At 54.6% G+C, this 12,797-nt stretch overlaps 1 protein-coding gene across 1 annotated transcript in view; it reads right to left on the bottom strand.

The window, feature by feature from the left end:
- Positions 1-12,543, bottom strand: part of LOC119309334 (amino acid permease 4-like) — a 71,604-nt gene extending 59,061 nt beyond the window's left edge. The window contains exons 1-3 of the mRNA XM_037585358.1: positions 12,454-12,543; positions 11,665-11,751; positions 10,363-10,803 (exon numbers count right to left, since the gene is read on the bottom strand). Of these exons, the coding sequence (XP_037441255.1) occupies positions 10,363-10,803; positions 11,665-11,751; positions 12,454-12,543 (618 nt within the window). The remainder of the gene's footprint in view (positions 1-10,362; positions 10,804-11,664; positions 11,752-12,453) is intronic.
- Between the last annotated feature and the right edge of the window lie 254 nt (positions 12,544-12,797).

Raw genomic sequence — 12,797 nt, forward strand, 5'->3', positions numbered from 1 at the left:
CATAGTTGATTGGAATGAAGAGCTTATTCTTCAGCTCTATGCAACTTTGCATATCACAGGCGATGCTGCTGACGTCAACTCATGGGTGTTGGACTGGATGACTGAAAATACTCATTACAAGCCACCAGCCACTGAATTGCTTCAGGTCTTACCAGTCGGTCCTCCACCTGACGGTGCTCGCTGTCTGTATGGTGAACCTGAACTTACTGATCATTATATGCAAGTGCTCATGAAGCCGCTGAAGCCAGGACAAGCTCCAAGGACCAAATTCCTCACGAAGGAATTGCTCTATGTGCCCAGAACCATATACCGCATTCTGACGAAGACCATGAGTCCCATCAAAGGCCATGACTCATCCGATGAAGAAATTATCGGAATGATGAAGAATATGCTTTTCAATATCATGCATGGCATCCCCATAAATTATCACGATTTCTTCATGAGGACTCTGGCGAATGTTGCACTTTCACCATTTGAGCTGAAGCCTTACACGTTGTGGATCATGAGATTCCTCAAAACAAGGTCTTCACTCATCAACAAGGCAGATTTTCAGAATCACCTCAGCTACTTGCCCCCTATTGAAGTCCTCAAACGGACAATTTCCTCATCCGATGAGAAGGGCAAGTCACCAGCTGTGATCGATGAAGGCACTCGTCTATTGGATGGTCAGTTCCGCAAAGCTGCATCCTACTCCACCAATGATGACTCTGCCACACATGATTCTGCTGTTGACGCTCCAAAGTCAAGTCCTCAAGCTACTGCTCCTCGAGTGATGACTGACCGTGAACTTCTCATAAGTCTTCACCAGAAGGTCGATCGAAATCACAAGTGGGTTAAGCGTCAGTTTGGTTCTATTCTTCACAACATGACTTCCACACATAATGCAGTGAAGAAAAACCACTACTACCTCCATGAAGTATTTGATCGCACCTAGGCTATATTGTCACATCTATATGGTGAAGAAGATCTGAAGCAAATGGGCTTCAAGGAAGACTTTGACAGGTCTGCTCCTCCTCCGGAGAGATACAAGAAGGTCAAGGTTCCTCCCTTGGTGGCCAGCTCATATTCTTCATCGCGCGACACGGACGAGCATGAAGATTTGGACGACACTGCAGCAGGCCCTACAATGACTCAAGACCATGACAACGCTGGCGCTCCTCCATCATCATGATATTCTTCAGGGGCATTAGTCCTCAGTTTCAACCCTTTTGGTCATTCGATGACAAAGGGGGGGAAATTTGAGTTAGTCTTCAAGCGGGTCTATATATGGGCGTTTTTTGCTAAGTTACAACTCTCGTTCTTCTAATGACTTTGCTGGATTGAGTTGTAATCTTAAACTCTATGGTGGCTTGATACTTTTGCAGTCTTCTTCTGCATGCTTATTCCTCATTTATGTTAATGCACACATGCTGAATTACATCAGTCACCATATTTCATCATGCATTTCAAATTCCTCATATTATATGTCAAATGCGTGTATGAATTACAAGATATAGGGGGAGATCTCCATGATTATACTCTTCAAGTGTGCATTGCTTCAAAAGCTAATTCCTCACTATGCACATCTTCAGGGGGAGTTCTTCTATATCTTGCAATCAAATTCCTAAATATCAGTAGTTACACTTCATATGTTTATCCCCGTTGAAAACTTAACCTATATTGTCATCAATCACCAAAAAGGGGGAGATTGTAAGTGCATCTAGTGCCCCTTAGTGATTTTGGTGTATTGAAGACTTATAGGTTAAGAGACTGATGCGTTTGTGAGTGTACACAGGTCTATAAGTCTATGAGGAGTTTGATATTTACAGAGAATGTCGACCCCTAAAAATGAAGTTCTTCATCTGAAGACTTTGGATTTGTGAAGACTTTCTGAAGACTTACTGAAGACTTTGAAAGTGAAGAAGTTGGTGTGACCTTGAAGACTTGGTATTCTTTTGAGGAACATGAAGCGTGAAGACTTTTGTTTTTATAGTTTCATTTTCTCTTTCTTGAGTCATACGAAACACCGTACTGTTAAAGGGGGTCGAGGAAATACTAAGGAAAAATTTCCATGTGATTCTCAACTCAAAATCCTACACCTACCAATCCCTTTGAGTGAAGCCATTGGAAATCTCATACAGTTCAGTCATATTCTTCAGTGACAAAGACGATGTTCTTCTAATGTCTGAGGAATTTGTTCTGACTGAGGAGTTAGGAATTCACTAGTGTGAATTGCCTACACAGTGAGGAACATGATAGCCCTGAGGATTTTGATAGTGAAAATTCCGATCGTTGCTATGCTACGTGCCAGCTGTCCCAAAATATCCTACCACCTAATGGTCATATCAGACAAGGGCATTTATGTCTTATCATGTCGGGCTGCTCCCTGGGCTATAAATAGCCGCCCCCTTCAACCACTAGCTGGTTGGCTGCTCCGAGAGAAACTGACACTTGTCATTTGAGAGCAACCCATCCTCCGAGGACTTTGAGCAAAAATCATCAAGTGAGGAAATCCCAAACCCAAACCTACAAAACCCCAAGTGATTGAGCATCACTGAAGATATTGATCCTGCGTGGATCCGACGCTTGTTTCCTTTGAAGACTGTGCTTCTTCCAGACGGCTAGGCGTCAAGGTCTAGAGCATCCAAGAGGAATTGTGGATCGCCGAGTGACCAAGTCTGTGAAGGTTCAGAAGTCACCTGAAGACTTACCACGAGTGATTGGGCGAGGTCTGTGTGACCTTAGCTCAAGGAGAATACGGTGAGGACTGTGTGTCCGGGACTGGGTGTCCTCGAGTTTAAATACTCAGCTGCTCCAACCAGATGTACAACTGAGACAACAATTGGAACTGGTCTACCAAATCATTGTCTTCACTGAGCTAACTGGTTCTATTTCCTCAACTCTTTCATTTCCTCATGTATGTTGTTGTGTGCCTGTTCGTATCTTTTTGAAGACTTTGACTAAAGACTTTCTCAATTTCCTCAGTTCTATTTCTTCAGTATGTTCGTCTTCTTTCTTGTGTTATCCTGTGTTTACGCTTTCTGTACTCTGTGCTTGTCTTCATTTCATCATGATGACTGTGCTTGTGTTCTGTAATGTTCCTTTCTGAGTACTTATTCCGCTGCAAGTAGTTCTTCATTTAGGAATTTCCTCACCAGCAAATTCCTCAGTGAAGAATTCATAAAAATCGCCTATTCACCCCCCCTCTAGTCGATATAATGCACTTTCAAAATTACCTAGTAAGGATGAAATAATTGGTCTTGCTTCTATTGCTATGCCTCCTGCTGATCCACTAGAACAATATTTGCTAGACCATGAAAATGATATGCATATGCATGAAATAAATAAAATAGATAAAAATTTCTTTGAACAACGACCTCCGCTCAAACACAATTTGCCTATTGAAACTCTAGAAGGTCCTCCTCCACCTAAAGGTGATCCCGTGTTTAAATTAAAACATTTGTCTGATACTTTGAAATATGCTTATCTTGATGAGAAAAAGATATATCATGTTATTATTAGTGCTAACCTTTCAGAACATGAAGAAGAATGATTATTAAAAATTCTAAAGAAGCGCCGAGATGCTATTGGATATACTCTTGATGATCTTAAGGGCATTAGTCCCGCTCTCTGTCAGCACAGGATTCATATGGAACCTGATGCTAAACCCGGTGTTGATCATCAACGACGTCTTAATCCTGAAATGAAAGAAGTGGTAAGAACTGAAATATTAAAGCTTTTGGAAGCAGGTATAATCTATCCTATAGCTGATAGTAGATGGGTAAGTCCCGTTCATTGTGTCCCTACGAAGGGAGGTATTACTGTGTTCCTAATGATAAAAATGAACTCATCCCTCAAATAATAATAATTGGCTAAAAATGGTAATTGATTTCATAAAATTAAATAAAACAACTAGAAAGGATCATTACCCTTTGCCTTTTATTGATCAAATATTAGAAAGACTATGCAAGTACACACACTTTTGTTTTCTTGATGGATATTCTGGTTTTTCTCAAATACCTGTTTCACAACCTGATCAATAGAAAACCACCTTTACTTGCCCTTTTGGAACTTATGCTTATAGACGTATGCCTTTTGGTTTATGCAATGCACCTGCTACCTTTCAAAGATGTATGACTTCTATATTCTCTGATTTTTGTGAAAAGATGATGACCCACAAGTATAGGGGATCAATTGTATCTCTTTTCGATAAGTAAGAGTGTCGAACGCAACGAGCAGCAGAAGGAAATGACAAGTGGTTTTCAACAAGGTAATGTCTGCAAGTGCTGAAATTGTAACTAATAGAGTAGTTTGATAGCAAGATATTTTGTAACGAGCAAGTAATGATAGTAGTAACAAAAGTGCAGCAAGGTAGCCCAATCCTTTTGAGGCACAGGACAGGCCAAAATGGTCTCTTATAGTAAGCAAAGCGTTCTTGAGGGTGCACGGGAATTTCATCTAGTCACTTTAATCATGTTGATTCGATTTGTGTTCGCTACTTTGATAATTTGATATGTGGGTGGATCGGTGCTTAGGTGTTGTTCTTACTTGAAAAAGCTGTCTGCATTCTCGAAACGGGGGTACCCAGACTTGCCTGCCTGCGGCCTGCGGCGTGGCTCAAGGAGTGGCCCAGCACGACCCATCTTCAGCAACACATGCTCAAGATCCTCGCAAGGGGCCAAGCCTCGCGGGGAAGGGCGACAGGAGGCTTCCTCAGGCACGGCCTCGTCAGGCTGGCTCGCGAGGAGGCGGAGAGATCAAGGCGGGGTACCTCACGAGGTGCCCATGATGCAAGCCATGACAACCAAGGCCAGGCGGGCGCCGGCCTGCGCAGAGTCCTTGTTTCCCCTTTGGTGCAAAGGGGGCAAGCGCAGGCAAGGGTATCAAGCAAAGGCAACCATTTCGGTGCAACAAGACCAAGACCAGCAGGGCGGCAGAACGGAGGTCATCATGGAGCCCAAGCCAGCGTCATCGTCAGGGTCTTTGGCAGGCGAGTACCAACTTTAGTCAGGATAAGTGTACTAGATGTTCCCCTTCAAAATGGCCAATTGTTGGCGCCCTTCCCGCTCAATATTTGGGAAGAGGCCCAGGGCCTCCGCCTATAAATAGGACTAGCCACCCCCAGGGTAAAAAGACGGATCCATCGGCATCTCGAATCGATCCCTCCAAAGGGACAACACCACCATAGGAATAGACCCTCGCGAGGCTGTTCTTCCCTTGTATTGTTCATCAGCCCCAGAGGCAATCCACCACACCACACACTGGAGTAGGGTATTACACCACAATGGTGGCCTGAACCAGTATAAATCTTCTGTCCTTTGTCTTGTTCTTCGTGTAGTTTAGATCCTAGCGAGGCGGTGAGACATGAGTAGGCTGGGGGTGTGATCTCCGCGTGCACCCCAGTGTTCGAACCTCAAGGTTTTGCCGGAACCCGAAAACCGACATTTGGCGCACCAGGTAGGGGTGCACCGGAATCCGCCTTCCGTCGCCTCGTGTTTTCACCGCTCATCCCATCCATGTCAGACGCACGTCGCGCCCGCGCTGAGCGCTGGGCCGCTCTCACCACTCGCGTCGCTCAGACGGCCCCCATCGGCGGGTGCCGCCGCCGTTCCCCGTCGCCTGCCGTCAATGCCGGCACCGGCCCGGCAGGGAACGAACAGCAGGCATCGTCCCTGCATCCATCAGTGTGGCGAGAAGGCCGCACCGCCAATCCGTCGATGACTCCGGCCGGCTCCTCGTCCCACGCCCGTCGCGCTCCCGCGGACGCACACGCCGCGCTGCTCCTGGCACGGGAGCTCCTGCACTACCGTCCCATCGATGACCTCTACGACGAGTGGCTCGCCCGCATCACCGAGCTCGTCAGCGCCGCTAGGGGCTCCCCTGCACCGTCCCTCTCGTTGCACCACGCACCGCCCGGCGCGGGCGACGAAGATCCGGGGGCGCCTCAGCCGCCTCCCCCTCAAGAAGGTGCCTTGGCCCCAAGGCGCATGGCCCCTGGGCGGAACCCACTCCGTCCGGCAACAGCGCAGCAGGAGAAGAGCTGCCAAGAGATCCCTCGTCCCCAAGAAGCCGCCCGCGTGCTCCCTGCACCGGCTCGGCACGAGCGCGCACCTGCTCCAGCGCATCAAGACCCCGCGCTGCGCCTGGAGGCAGCGCGCCAGGACTTCCAAGATCAAGCTCTCCATCTCCCAAGGCCTCCCGTGGCCACTGCAGGTTGCCGTGCCTTCTCCGCCGAGCTGTGCAGCATGGCCTGGCCGGGCAAGTTCAAGCCAGACCTGCCCCCGCACTACGACGGCACGGTTGACCCTGCAGAGTTCCTCCAGCTCTACGAGCTGGGCATCGAAGCCGCCAACGGGGACGAGAAGGTCATGGAGAACTGGTTCCCCATGGCGCTCAAGGACGACGCCCGCACCTGGCTCTTGAACCTGGCTCCAGGCACGATATCCTCCTGGGACGAGATGCGCACCCGATTCATCGCCAACTTCCAAGGCACCCCCGACCGGCCCCCGACCATGAGCGACTTGCGCCGCATCAAGCAGCAGCCGGGTGAGACCCTACAGAAGTTCATCCAGCGCTTCAATAACGCTCACCTTAAGATCCCCAAGGTGTCCGAGGAGGCTATCATCTCAGCCTTCTCCGACGGCGTGCGTGACGTCAAGATGAAGGAGGAGCTCGCAATCCATGAAGACCTGTGCACCTCCCTGGAGCTGTTCAATCTGGCGACCAAGTGCGCTAGGGCTGAGGAAGGGCGCCTGTCCCTCCTCGAGCTGCTAGTTGCTGACCAAGAAGAGAAAAAGCCCAAGACTAAGGACGTGAAGCGCAAGGGGGGTGCAGTGCTTGCAGCAGAGCCAGACACCAAGCGAGGCAGGGATCAGCCTGAGCCATCCAAGGGCAGCCGGTACTGCGTGTACCACGACCTCCACACCCACAACACCAACGAATGCCAAGAGCTCAGAGCCGTGCGAGACTTACGTGTCGGCCGACGCCCCGAGCGCAGCGACCGGGGCTACGGCCGAGGAGGAGGAAGAGGTGGAGGACGATGGGAGGACCGTGGCCCATGCCAAGGGTGGCGCGACCGACCTCGCGAGGACCGCTGGCAGGACCAGCCTTGTGAGGGAGGTTGGCGCGACCCACCTCGCGAGGGGGGTTGGAGAGATCAGCCTCACGAGGATCGCCCACAAGGCAATGCGGGCCTCCCACCTCTGCCACCACAGCCAAGGAGGAACGAAGACCATCACCAGGACGAGGGGGCTGGGGGCTTCCAGGAGCCACGCGCAATCGCTTGCATGTTGGGCGGCGCTCAAGCCCCGGCCTCTCAACGCATCTTCAAGTAGTTTGCCCGCGAAGTGAATGCAGTCCTCCCCAAGCTTGAGGCCACACGCGGGTGGTCATCGTGCGCTATCACGTTCAGCTCAGCGGATCAGCTCAAGTGCGCGGCCATAGACGGAGTCCTCCCGATGCTTTGCTCCCCAATCATCAGCAATGTGCAAGTCACCAGGACCCTCATCAATGGCGGAGCTGGGCTCAATGTCCTATCCGTCGAGCCGTTCAACAAACTCCAAGTGCCATACAATCAACTGCAGCCGACCAAGCCTTTCTCAGGTGTCATTGATGGTTCCACAGTTCCGATAGGGCAGGTCCACCTTCCTGTCACCTTCGGGCAGCACAACAACTACCGCACCGAGCTCATCGACTTCGACGTCGCTCACATCCGCCTGCCATACAATGCCATCCTCGGGTACCCAGCCCTGGCCAAGTTCATGGCCGTGACCCATCATGGCTACAATGTCCTCAAGATGCCAGGAAGCGGTGGAGTGATCACGGTGCCCTGTGAAGAGAGAGACGTAGTGTGTTCTCTGGAACGCGCTTTCCAAGCCACATCGATTGAAGACCCAGATCACGGAAGCGGGAGGCTTCCCGAGGCTGCCCCCAAGAAGAAGAAGACATTGCCTGGCCCGACCCCTCGGGAGGCAGGCCCCTCAGGGTCAGCGCCTATTCAAGGGGCGCCTCCTTCTGTTGCATAGGAAGGCGTGCCCGGCGCCCTCCTCAAGCAAGGCTCGAGGGCTCTCTCCTGGAGGGCCATCGACTTTGCTAGGATCACGAGGGAGGCGCTCGGGCACCACTTGGAGGCGTGCTTCAAGGCACATTTCCCCCAAGAAGGAGCAAGACAAGGAGGGCCAAACCCCCAGGAGTTCATCAGCGAGATCATTCAGGAGGTGCAGTAGTCAAGAGTCATGAGCGGCAGCCGCCGCTTACCCGCCGTAGCTCCCCATCCAGGCGAGGATGGTGGGCTGCGCGTCTACATCGACATACCAGGACTCAATCGGGCCGCCTCTCAGGAGCGCCTCTGGCCCTCACGCGTGGGACGCTGTGAAGGTCCACCCCACAGCTATGTTCGCATGCCTCACGGCCTACCAAACGCGGTTGCGGTGCGTCAGCGCCTCATGAGGAGCATCTTGGAGGCTCAGGCGGTCAGGCATTCTGCAGTCCTGGCGGAGATGGAGATGGTCTGCAAGGAGCCGCCAGTGCCTCGAGAGCCTCCCGAGGCCCCGGGGCCTGGAGGCTCATGAAGATCGTCTCCCGCAGCACACGTTGTCCGCTACTTCAACATCCCTCCATCTTCAACATCGTCAGGTGACATCCTTTGAGTTTCATTTTCAGCTGGGAGCGCCCCCCAGGGCTGCATCATTCCCAGGCCGCGTGGGTCCGTCCCTGCGGCATGTATCTCCTTTAGTTCATGTTTTTAGCTTACTTTATCGGGGGCGCCCCTCGGGCTGCATTATCCCCAAGCCACACGGGTCAGACCCGATGGAATGTATCCCTCTCGCGTTTATTTGGGTCGTGCATTTGACCCATCATTATTGTTGAGTGATACTTGCCCATGGCACCCTTCTTTCTTCATGTCGGCTGCTTGCACGTTAAAGGGGGTTACCTGAGCATCACGACTCATGGGCTCTTACTGGCTCTCCAGCCCTCACCCTCTAGCCATGTCCACGGCATCGCGACCTGGCATGCCAGCGACGGCTGAGCCCCGCTCGAGGGTCGGGACCCGAGGACGTAGAGCACCGACATCTAACCAAACCTGCAAGGACACATTACAAGAAAAGACCCAGAGCCAGGCGCAACCCTCCTTGAGGTAGGGCCCCGTGAGTCCCGCGCTGGCTCACGGGTGCCCAGATACACCTCGCCAGGCCCTACTGTGCTAGCCACGTGTCAGGGCGGGGCTGTACACGCCCCGGGGGCTCCTCCCGGAGGGGAGCCCCCTCCCACGCACCAGTGGAAGCACCATGCTTCGCGCTGGCTAATGACACTGCCGAGGAGCGGCTATGCCCGTACACATACGGAAGCGCTATGCTCCGCGCTGGTGATAAACAACTGAGGGTGGCCCCCGGCTGCATCAACCTCAGGGAGCCCAGAGCTCAGTGTCCGCCCTCATCGTAACGCCTCCCCTCAGGAGTGCTGCGCAAGGGGGCTGGGCACGGGGGCTGCGCCAGGGTCACGCCCAGGCGCACGCCACCCGGCCAGGCCCCTCGGGCCTGGTTCGTCGCGCGCCTCTCCCCGAGCGGAGCCAAGGTACGAAGGCCGTTTGAACGTCAAGGGGGACCCCTGAGCATCACGACTCAGGAGCCTAACTGGTCATGTAGCCCCCTTAGTTCCGAAAGGCTAACGGCGGTTGAGGTATGCGCGGGGCCGGGCCCTGCCGACGTAGAACGGTAAATTCACCCATGCATCTCACCTCCCTACTTGCTGTTCGTGCGTCAAGGGGGACTCCTGAGCATCGCGACTCAGGAGCCTAACTTGTCATGTAGCCCCTCACTCCTTGGTCCCGTCCTGGTTTCCGGTCGTGGCTAACGGCGGCTGAGGTATGCGCGGGGCCGGGCTCTACCGACGTAGAACACAAGCAAGTAGGAAGGAAAAACGCAAATCTCCAGAAATTCAAAAGCAAATATTACAGTCCATAGAGTACTTTGACAATGCCAAACACAAGTTTAAACGCCTCCACGAGGCAGAATGCATGTTGCAGGAAGTTAAAGCAGGACGGGAGCCGCGAAGGGATCACTTTTCGGTGGCGCCATCACTGGTGACGGTGCTACACTGGGCAGCTTCGCCTCGTGGAGCCTCAAGACCGGCAGCGCCTCGCTTCATCTTGGTGCTGAAGGCCCGGAACTTCGCCAGCAGAGCCTCCGCGCGACCCTTCACGGCCTCGGCAGCAACGGCGGCAAGCTCGCCGCTCACAGGCTCTAGCAAGCTGTCGAGGTCAACGCTGGGGTCACGGAGGCAGACGTGGGTAAGGACGCGCGTTAGCGCCGTAGAAGCAAGGACGCGCGCCTCAGCCTCAGCCGTAGGGCCAAGGCCGAGGGCGACATCTTCAAGGGCACGAACCAGAAAGAGAAGCGGCTTGGTGGGGCCCTCCTCGGCGCCAGCCAGCGGGCTTTCTAGGCCGCTGTCGTACAGCGACTTCAGCAGGATGCGAGCCTTCACCTCCAGCTTCGTGAAGGCCACACGGTCCTCGCCTAGGACCCGCGCCTTGCCATCCAGCTCGATCTTCTTCGCCTCCAACACCTGCTCCAGCACGCCCAAGCAGCCTTGGCGTTCGTCAAGCTCGGCGTCCCGGTCCTTGGCAGCCGCCTCGCGGGCCTTCATGCCTTCCTCCTTCTCCTGGCGGACGCGGGCCTCCTCGACAAGCTGGTCACGTAGGCCTTGCAGTTCGCGCTCCAGCACCTTGTAGCGGCCCTGGACATCCGCAACGTCACCCAAGGCGGCGTCGTGAGCAGCCTTCGCCTCAAGGACGGCCTGCTTCTCCTCGTCGCTGGCTATCACGGCCTGAGCCAGTGCCGATCGAATCGAAGCATCAGAGCGAACCCAGCCAGAGACCAACTCCAGGCGCCCGGCCACCAAGCGAGGGTCGGCGCCCAGAAGATCTTTCTGCAGCCGGTCCAACTTAGCAGCAGCACGATCCAGAACAGTAGGAGGAGTCGGAGAGACAGCGGTTGGCGGAGTAGGAGGCGAAGACGGCAGCATAATCACGGCGCCATGAGTCAGTGCCTTCTGTGCCCCGACGTCTGCGGTAGTGGCGCCAGGCAAAGACACCGCGGGAATCGCTTGGGCCATGGGGGCTGAACTCACTCCTGCTGGCCCCGCCGGGCCTCGCGAGGACGACCGGCAGGAGAGGCCCGCGTCTTGTCGCCCCTTCTCCCGCAGATGGGGGTGCTGCTTCGGATGGAGCCTCAGGAGCCCCATTCAACTTCTTCGCCGCAGGCACCGGCCTGGCCAAGGAATATGGACGTCAAGCTTCAACAACAAAGCAGGAAGCAATCAAGAATCAAGCACTTACCCGTCATCGCTCGCGGGCTCAAGCAACCTCCGGCCGAACTTGAAGCCCGAGAGCCTGACGCTGGGGTCAACTTCGAGAGGCTCAAGAGCAGGAGGCGTGTCCGCAGATCGCCTCGGAGTCGGAGCGGACCCGCGGGGAACTAGGCCCGTCCTGTCCTTCTTCGGGATCAGGGGAGAGCTCTCATCACCCCTCTCGTCACCGTCCTTGTCGTCATCCGGCATGAGGTGAAGGGCGCGGGACCTACGCCGAGGAAGGGGTGTTCTCGACTCCCCGTCGGTCGCCTCTGAATCGGGCTCCTCGCCCTCCTCCTCCTCTTCTCCCTCCTCTCCGCTGGAGTCGCTGGAGGATACATTCACCGTCGCCAGGGCCGCTGGATCCTCAGGAACCTCCACGGGCATAGGTCCACCCTTGTTGAAAGCGGACATGGAGTTCACCACCTGCTCCCAATCATCCCGAAGGAACAAGGGCACAGGAGCATCCTCCAACCTCGCCACGTTTCCCCCAACCAAGGATTGGAGGACGGAAGACCGCAGCCAGATCCTCGTCAGCCAGGGCTTCGGGGTTCGAGCGAAGGGCAGCATTGGCCCTCCCAAGCTTCCATAGCGGAAGCGAGTGTTCCCGGAGCGGAGCCACCTGATGCTCCAGGAACTCCCTCAGGAGCGACGCCCCGGTCAGCTTCGCCGTCGCCATGTTGTCCGCCACATGTCCGCGTCCATCTTCTCCAGCACCGGCCTCGCGCGGGGATCAACGAGCTCCGCGCGGGACCAAGTGTCAACAGACTTGGGCTGCCCCGTGGGAAGAACCAGTCTGGGATGGGTGCGCCCAGTGTCCACCATGACCCACTTGCTCCTGGAGCCCTCGATTCTCTTCCCGGGCTTCGAGATGGCGTTAGAGCTGCTGTGCGCGACAAACCTCGCGCACGCGGTGATGGAGCCGCGGGAGACCCAGAGGTAGAAGTAATGATGCAGCAAGGCCAGCGAAGGCCTCACCCCGACATGAGCCTCGCAGTAGTAGGAGAAGATCGCCAGGAGAAGAACGGAGTTGGGATGGAGGTGCAGAGCTTGCAGATTGTAATGTTGGAGAACAGAAAAGAAGAACTCAGAAAAAGGGGGCACCAGACCGGCGACGATGGCACTCACCAAGAGCGGGTAGAAGGTGCTTCCTCTGCCCTCGGGAAGGGCAGAGCCGGCCTTGAGCGCGGCCACCCCGTCGATGCCTTGCGCCGCCATCATCTGGCGCGTCCGAGCAAGATTCTTCTCCGACACAGTCGGAGGATCCAAGGCGGGTGAGTACCATGCTCCGGCTGGGGTCGGGCGAGGCGCCATGCCTTGCTAGGATGCAGGGTCGGAGTAGATCTGGGGATTTCAGGAGCAAGAAGGGAAGGAGCAAGAAAGGGGATCTGGGCAGTGAAGGAGAAGGCAAAGAAGGTAAGCCTGGACGGGTGCCGCTCCCTTATCAGTTTGTGCAGTTGCCAAGGTGCCAT

This window comes from Triticum dicoccoides, chromosome 5B, assembly GCF_002162155.2.
Source record: "Triticum dicoccoides isolate Atlit2015 ecotype Zavitan chromosome 5B, WEW_v2.0, whole genome shotgun sequence".
NCBI lineage: Eukaryota > Viridiplantae > Streptophyta > Magnoliopsida > Poales > Poaceae > Triticum > Triticum dicoccoides.